The sequence below is a fragment of the Silene latifolia genome, chromosome 3 (assembly GCF_048544455.1).
Source record: "Silene latifolia isolate original U9 population chromosome 3, ASM4854445v1, whole genome shotgun sequence".
Classification (NCBI taxonomy): domain Eukaryota; kingdom Viridiplantae; phylum Streptophyta; class Magnoliopsida; order Caryophyllales; family Caryophyllaceae; genus Silene; species Silene latifolia.
Window position 1 is genome coordinate 56,043,987 of NC_133528.1, and position 8,962 is coordinate 56,052,948.

The window sequence follows — 8,962 nt, forward strand, 5'->3', positions numbered from 1 at the left end:
ACATGATTATGATTATACGATGAACTCGTGTCAAAAATACAAAAAGGAAAAAATTGAGGTTAGATTAAGACGAAACTGGACAAATGAGATTCGAAAGAAAACTTATGTATCAAATTGGGATCCCAGAACCTCGATATGAACAAGTCGAAACCCCGAAGAATCGAATTGAATTAAAACGGCGAAAACCCGCAAGTATTGAATTACTCGGGATTAAGGACGAATTAAGCATTGTAATTAAAAGGGAGTTGTTAAAATATGGTTTATATACTGAAATAACAAAGAGAATGATGGAAAATGAAAGAATAAGAAAAGGAGGAAATTTGCAGGAAGTTGAGGAAGAAGAAGAAGAGCAGGAGCAGCAGGCAGCCTCTGGAACAGGCGCAACAAGGCTGTGATCCTTCATGAAGGTGCAACTGCTACTGCGTTTCTTCTCGGCGTCTGACCTCTGCTATTTCGTAAAAACGGCTTTAAAAGTTGGATTTTAAATCGGTTTTCGAACGTGCTCTTGATATAGATTTACATTAATTGATACAAAATAAAAGTACAATAATAAAATGGGATTTACACCCTCAGACTTACATGTTTGACGAAACGAGATTGACTAAAGTTATAGTTTAGTGATTTCTCGACTCGAATATACGTAGAAAGTGCCCTCGTTAGAGGATTTAGTAGATTGATTAAGTTGATTAAAGGTGGAGTTTGGTCAAGTTGGTCGGTCTATGCAACGTGACTGGGACTCAGAATGATCTGAGCTTATGTGGTCGATTAATCAAGCACGTAGGCGTCAAAAGGCAATAGCGTAGTCTAGAATGCAAAGAGAGAGAGAAAGGGCGGAACACTCGCGTGCCAAATATGGAGGCCAAAGGCCTCTATTTATACTAAACATATGGAAGAGTTTTGGAATGACACGGATTTAGAAACAAATCTCGGAAATATTCTGGAAAATGCGAAAAGAGGACTGGAGAAGAGGCGCAGCAACTACTGTGTTTCTTCGAAGAGGCGCAGCATTTGCTGCGTCTTTTCTCCAACGGTTTCCTCTTCGACAAGAAAGATTTCCGCGTTTTATTATAGAATTTCGGTAGATTTACACTTCCTTATTCCATGAAACACAATATTACAGTAGATATTTACTTAAAATATTAATTTTAATTAGGAATAAATATCTAGAGAATTATAGAACATTCCGGTATATTCCGACTCGGCATTTAAATGGTTTTTAGAAAATTAAGCGGTTTTTGACCCGAACTCCAAATGAACTCTAATTATTGTCAAAACGACCGTATCGGCGCGTAGATGACGACCCAGGGGTTGACTCGAGTGTTTGAGATATCACTTGACGATGAACTTACGGACTGTCATAAATCGTTTCGCGTATCAAACATGCTGCCCAATCATCACTGGGTGGTTGGCGGGAGGTGTAGAAATGAGGTATCTACAGTGGTGACCCATTTCTAAAACGCGCCTAGAAAAGGGGATTAACAAACTAGTTAGAAAAGTGCATATAACACATTAATTAAGAAATCTAATGAATTCGAACATACCCATATAAAGTGTCGGCCATAACTTATAAATACAATGGAAATTATTTATTTCGGCCCCTGTGATATTGCACTTGTTCGCGTCATTGGTAAGCTTGTAAAACTATTCGTATGTGACAAACATGTGAAAATTTCATCATAGCAATTAGCTATGATGAATCCCATATCGGCATCCATCCAATGTATCACTGGTGTATCTTCATCTCTTTTCCACCATGAAATTCTCTTAATCAATTTATCGATCTCCATTTCGCCTCCATATAATCTTATATAAATATGTGTATGTTTTTCTAACTCATCCACCATATCACGTCTAACTGTTGGCCACCTATGTTCATCACCATAAATCTCTTGAGCAACTGCTCGATACCCACAATTCCCATCGCCATCGACATTCACCCAATCAATTATCCACTGTACCATAAAATTAGGAACCGCATTTGGACAAGGAAAAAGTGACGCATGTTTGGTTCCTTGTCGAATTTAGCAATTAAATTTAGTACAATTTTAAACAAAACATTTATTAAATAGTATTACTTACTTGTGGAGACGACATATAATGTGGTATGTTTAAATCAGGAATGTCTTTTGAAACATTGGTAGCTGCTGCCGTGGGTCTAGTGACCTGTAGATTTATAAAAAGATAGTTAAGCAATCTACGATAACAATATAGTGGTAGAATCAAAGGTTGCTTACCTGTGGACAATTCATAGGTTGTGGTATATTTAAATCGGGAATGTTTTTTTGAAACATTAGTAGCTGCGGCCGTGGGTCTAGTGACCTGTAGATTTATAAAAAGATAGTTAAGCAAACTACGATAACAATATCATCTGAAATTTGTAAAAGAATATAATTACTTGTGGGTTCCTTTTTCTACGCTTCGAAATTGGAAATTTCTTCTCGATGTGTTCCCAATGTGATGGTTCTCTTGATACCGAAGTCTTATTTGGTCGTCCGCGTGTCTTTTTAACTTTCGGGTCAATAATATTAATAGGATGCAACACGTTCTCTACAAATTCAGAAACTTTTCTCATCATTTCAATATCACGATTTAGCACCACATCTACAAGTTTACTCAACTTATTCTTCTCTTGCAAGAGCGTATCATTGTTGTCGCCCTTTGATATGTTCCTTATATGTAGAGTCTTCCAAAATGGGTGAATTGAATCAAGTTCAATATACCCATCTGCACATATCTGTTTATTTAGACAAGGACAAGTAGTAACATTGCAACAATGAAACATACTAACAAATATAAAAGTACTAACAAATATAGAAGTACCTGTGTTAAGAAGACGACTAATATCACATGTGAAAGGAAGACCATGTGTTATCTTAATAGCACATCCATTACAATTGGCCTTTTTGAATTGTCTATCAATAGTCGTAATTGCATGATGTGTCACATTGAAAGACAACCTACGATACACACTCATAGCAAGACTAACATGAAGCTGCTTACTCAAGGAGGTCTCTAAAGCCTCATCTATTTTTCCGATCTGAAGGGTGACTAATTGATGAATCGTTTCAAAGACAGTGTCAAAACCACCCACAGATGTACGTAAAAGTCGTTTTAGTGCCGCATGTGCACTCTCAACCCTGTAAAGAAAATTATTCATAAAACAATACTCTTATTTAGGTACAAAATTAGAATTTAAATCATATTTCGTTGTAGTATTACCTGTTGGTGGTAACATTCCCAAAGTGTAGCACTTTATTTGTCCAAGCTAATACAAATCGCTCCTTTTACTATCAAGCCATGTTTCCTTATAATATTTTTCCAAACCAGGAATATAACTGTAAGTTGTATACATTAACTCCTCATTTTCTATAAACTCCTCTACAGTTGTTGATCTGACCATTTGTGTCCACTTCCCTTTTTGCAAAAATTTCACCAAGTATAGCATTACCATAGTAGTTTTTCTTAACCCAGACTTCAACATCTTTCTCTCTATGACGTCTACATAATAAAAGACTAGCACTTGGGAAATGCGTTTCAATAGCATTGATTAATGTCGTCTCCATATAAGTTACAAACACAATTGGCTCATTTTAATCTAACAGCTCAGCCAAACATTTGAAAGCCCATTCATATGCCGTTTCTTGCTCATTTTGCAGAAACGCAAAGAAAACAGAAAAATTCTTATGAACCGGTGTCACTCCAATTATTTCTAACAAAGGCATCTTATATTTGTTGGTTTTATACGTACAATCAGCAATAAGGACATGGGGATAAGCCTTCAAAAGTTTAAGCGAATCTGGATGAGCAAATAACACATCAGTCAGTTCATGTGTACCTTTTTGTGTAACAATAGGAATTGTTTGGCGAAAAACACGATAACCATGCTCAGTAGCTAGTTTCAACAACTGTTCTGCTCTTGTACGATAATGTCTCGCCTTCTTTTTCGATATAGCACGAACGTTGTAAACTTGCTTAGCAGTAACTTTAATACCCTTGTTACCCAAGTCAATCAGTATGTTGAAAACACCAATTTTACTGGATGTCATTCTCACAATATCCTCATTGGTACTTGCATTCAAAGCACGTGTTCTTTTAGCAAGGTTATGGTTGCAATACCCGTTTAAAACAAGTACTTTCCATCTACCGTCCTTTTGTTTAACACATTTTAAACTAAATGGGCATTGACATTTGATGGTTCCCGTATAAGATCTCTTAGATGACACAAAGGATTTTTTGCGCATACTGAAGTTTCCAGATTGGGCACACCTAAGCACTTGCTCCCCCAAACCACGTTTTGGAAAATGTTGCGCAACTCGGACATGAATATTATGTAACAAACCCAGTGATTTTATTTCATCCATCATCTGCAAACGATTTTCGTAGAATTTAGTAGGGATGTTTAATATAAGTGCAGTATCGATCAATTTTTTCGGTTCATTTTCATTATTTGGCACCTCCTGCAACATAAATTAAAATAAGGAGATTAAAATAAAATATATAAAAATTTAATTAAAAACTAAAAAAAAATAGAAAAAGAAAGAAATTAAACTAACAGAACCACAGTCATCGAGAAATAAACTAAGAAAAACAAAAATATAACAAACTTAATTAAAAAAATGAAAAAAAAAAAGGAAAAAAGGAAAAAAAACACCCAGTACCCCACAAACCCAAGCCCCGACACTCCTTCCCCCACCCCTCTCCCACGCCGCCGAGCACCGATCACACCACCATCCACGCGCCGACCACCGATCACAGCCCCTTAACCGCGCCTACCACCCCTGCACATCCCCTTACCCACCAGTTCGACAACCCCCTCCCCAAAGCCAACCTTCAACCATCACTCGACGCCGACGTTACAACCTACAGCCACCGCCTTTCGACCATTACTCGACGCCGACTTCTCTAACCACCCTACTTCGGCCCGACGTCCCCACAACCACCCTTCAACAACTAGCACGTCCCAAACACTAATTGCTAGAAAAACCCTATTTTTTAATAACGAAAACATCAACTAAATCGACTAAAAGACAGGGTCTTAATAAAATTATTGATAAAACGACGAAATTACATTTGATATGTCTGAATTACGATCCATAATAGTCGAACGATGAAGGGATTGATTAGGTTAAGAGAGAGAAGTCCTTTTTTTTTTCATTAGTAGTCTTTGTAATTCAGTTTTTTTTCAAAGGGCAAATATGAAAAATTAGGGTAAAATATATAGGATTTAGCAAACAAGTGTGCGGGATTTAGCATATACGTATTAAAATTTGGGTCTTGTGTTAACTTTAATGTATAAGTTTGTATAATGACATGAATTTGCTTGTATACATTTTAAATTAAACTAACAGAACCACAGTCATCGAGAAATAAACTAAGAAAAACAAAAATATAACAAACTTAATTAAAAAAATGAAAAAAAAAAAGGAAAAAAGGAAAAAAAACACCCAGTACCCCACAAACCCAAGCCCCGACACTCCTTCCCCCACCCCTCTCCCACGCCGCCGAGCACCGATCACACCACCATCCACGCGCCGACCACCGATCACAGCCCCTTAACCGCGCCTACCACCCCTGCACATCCCCTTACCCACCAGTTCGACAACCCCCTCCCCAAAGCCAACCTTCAACCATCACTCGACGCCGACGTTACAACCTACAGCCACCGCCTTTCGACCATTACTCGACGCCGACTTCTCTAACCACCCTACTTCGGCCCGACGTCCCCACAACCACCCTTCAACAACCAGCACGTCCCAAACACTAATTGCTAGAAAAACCCTATTTTTTAATAACGAAAACATCAACTAAATCGACTAAAAGACAGGGTCTTAATAAAATTATTGATAAAACGACGAAATTACATTTGATATGTCTGAATTACGATCCATAATAGTCGAACGATGAAGGGATTGATTAGGTTAAGAGAGAGAAGTCCTTTTTTTTTTCATTAGTAGTCTTTGTAATTCAGTTTTTTTTCAAAGGGCAAATATGAAAAATTAGGGTAAAATATGTAGGATTTAGCAAACAAGTGTGCGGGATTTAGCATATACGTATTAAAATTTGGGTCTTGTGTTAACTTTAATGTATAAGTTTGTATAATGACATGAATTTGCTTGTATACATTTTAATTTTATTTGTCAAGGTATTTAAGAGGTCAAATTTTTTATTTTTTGGAATTGTAATTTTTTTTGTTATTATAAATTTGTTGTCGTTTAATATATGAATTTCTGTATAGATTTCCAATTTTTTTTTTTTTATTTGTAGTGTAAGGTTGAATGTAATTAAATTTTTTATCATAAACTTTTTAACACTTGAATATATGAATGTATATGGGAAAGAATAAGAAAAGAGGAGAGAAATTAATTAATTACATTTATGATAGTGGGGAGGAGAGAGAGTAATTAATTATAGCTAAATGATGGTGGGGACACTTGCTTTTTCATTCTGAATTCCAGCAGCCAATAGGAAGCATTTAAATGCTTCAACTTTTATAGTAAGAGGATTATTATTATTTTAGATTCTTCTAATATTGTAAAATGATCTTGTAGACGAATTACATTGTCCTTATTCAACTTGTGTTTATTAAATTACGTCAAATCTTACCTATATAAATACAGAAATATTTCCTACAATTCTGTGAAGCCACGTCACCAAATCCAGTTTTTTTATTTGTTTTTTCCAAATAGCAATTGTGGGCCCCATCCATTACTTTACATTGAATTAATTTGTTGTGGTTTATGTTGTTTATTTTTTGCGTACCTCAGTTTTTATAAACAAAATATTGTACGTAAATAATACGATTCTGAAATTATGCAGTACAAAATAATATAAGTCAGAAGTTTAATTACTATAATTTGCAAAAGTAAATATAATTACAACAAATTACAATAACTGGTCAAAGTAAATAATATTACAACAATTGATAAAAATCAGATTTTTTAATAAACATTATTAATACATAAAAGTATTAACGATAAACAATTCAGTTTAACAAAAATATATCAAAATTGGACGTATCAATAATTATTTAATTCCAAAAATAGGGACAAGCAATTTTTGCACGGGTTTAAAACTACTATCATTATATTATAAAATAAATAGAGAATAAAATTTTCATGTGTATTATCAATACTTCTTTTCATATTAAACATTATATGATGTTCCTAAAAACATACCCGTGCAATTTTGCACGGGTTAAAACTAGTTTACCTTATACTTTGAACCAAGAAATAAATATTTTCAAACTATGATAACATTAAACCCATAATGACGATAATAGTAAATTGATAATGTGTGACTCATTTAAAATGACAATTATAAATAGAAAGATGCTCTATGCTACTCGTACAGTCGTACATTACTACCTATAGAATTGAACCCAAACCTTTCTTCGGAGTGGGTCTAAAAGAGATTACTTACTACAATACTTAAGATTACTAAGCCATAACTATTAGTAGCATATAAAAGTGCTCAGTAGTAACGACGACGACGACTTTTTAATCAAAAAACCGACGTGAGTGAAATTAAGCAAATTTTTGGAGGAGTACAATCAACCAATAACGTAGTGAAAAAGGCTTGATGTTATTAGCTTCCCTTTCTTCTTCATGGATTGTATCCAAAACACGAATTTCTCTTGTTCTCGTCTCGCTTACAAACTTAACTGGTGAGACCTCCATTGTAAATCTTGCAATTTGCGAACTTCTCATCATACTTGTGTTTATTATTGAGTTGCTAATTATGCGCCTCTTTATTTTTGAGAGATTATTATTATGGAATGTCAAATGTGTATGATGGCTGAATGAGGATATTGCCATTTATAGAGAAGTTTTGACTTCTTGAGTTGGGGCACAATCGACCTTTACTAAACTTTTGATGACCAATTTTGACAACGATTGAGCTATTGAAAACAACTTTTTCCTTCTTTATGCTTTTGATCATCATTTGTTAAAAACAATGATGGAGTATTTTTTTTATAAATATAATGAAAAACTTACATATCTTGTACGCAAGTTGGTCTCTCATTTTATGAAAGTGTAATAAATATTATGTAAATTCCCTATTAAAAAGATTTCCTAAAATTACTGCCTTTAGTTACATTCTCACATAAAATTGTTTAAAACTCCAATTTAAGTGACTTATTTCATCTGTTTTTGAACTTATTCTATTTATGGCTTAGTGTTGAGTATAAGCTTCAAAAAAAAAAAAAAAAAAAAAGCTTCAACTCATATTAATTTCTCATATAAGGATCCCATATTAGAGAATTTGAGAAGAGTATTCCATTATCCTTATAAGGCAGGGGCTACTCCCTCTATTGCTAATTAGAGTATACCCTCTTGGGCTTGATTTGTGGAATTTTTCTCCTCCGTTTGATTGTGACTCAAAACCGTTGTTGACTTTAACACTTAGCCAATTAATTATACATTTACTTACCATTATCAACTTGTTAGAAGTAGGTTATATACTCTTAGTATAGGTTTTTTTTTTTTTTTTTTTTTTTTATGTTGACCATGAGTATTCTCTACCGATAATTGAGAAAATCTCCTTTGGGGTACTGAAAACAATTTAATGGGTTGACCTTTTTCAAGTTTGGCTTTTTCATTCGCAAGAATCGGGAATCAAAACCCTGTCTACTTGTTTAAGAGATAAGAGTCCTTATCATTCACACCTGTCAACTTTAATATACTCGTAGTATAGTATGGTTAAAAATGGGTGGCGCAATATTTTAGACAGGGGCGGACCCACTTGGTAGTAACGGGTGGCGCCCGCTACCCCAAACGTAAAAACAATCGGTTATGGGATGGATTTTTGTTACCCCAAATATTACTTAATAATGGATAAATACATATTAGCGCATTAAATATATAATAAACATCATATGGTTCAATGGTAAAATCCTTGTTTTTTCACCAATGGGTCCCGGGTTCGATTCTCATGAAATGCATTTTTTTTAACTTTCCCTAAA

The 8,962-nt window shown here is 34.6% G+C and overlaps 1 protein-coding gene across 1 annotated transcript; it reads right to left on the reverse strand.

Moving 5' to 3' along the window:
- Window positions 1–1,586: 1,586 nt before the first annotated feature.
- Window positions 1,587–3,451, reverse strand: LOC141649096 (uncharacterized). The gene is made up of 6 exons (XM_074457796.1): window positions 3,273–3,451; window positions 2,821–3,137; window positions 2,541–2,724; window positions 2,235–2,319; window positions 2,080–2,163; window positions 1,587–1,952 (listed from the first exon to the last, which is right to left on the reverse strand). The coding sequence occupies exons 1-6, from the start codon at window positions 3,449–3,451 to the stop codon at window positions 1,587–1,589; spliced, it is 1,215 nt and encodes a 404-aa protein (XP_074313897.1).
- Window positions 3,452–8,962: the final 5,511 nt, after the last annotated feature.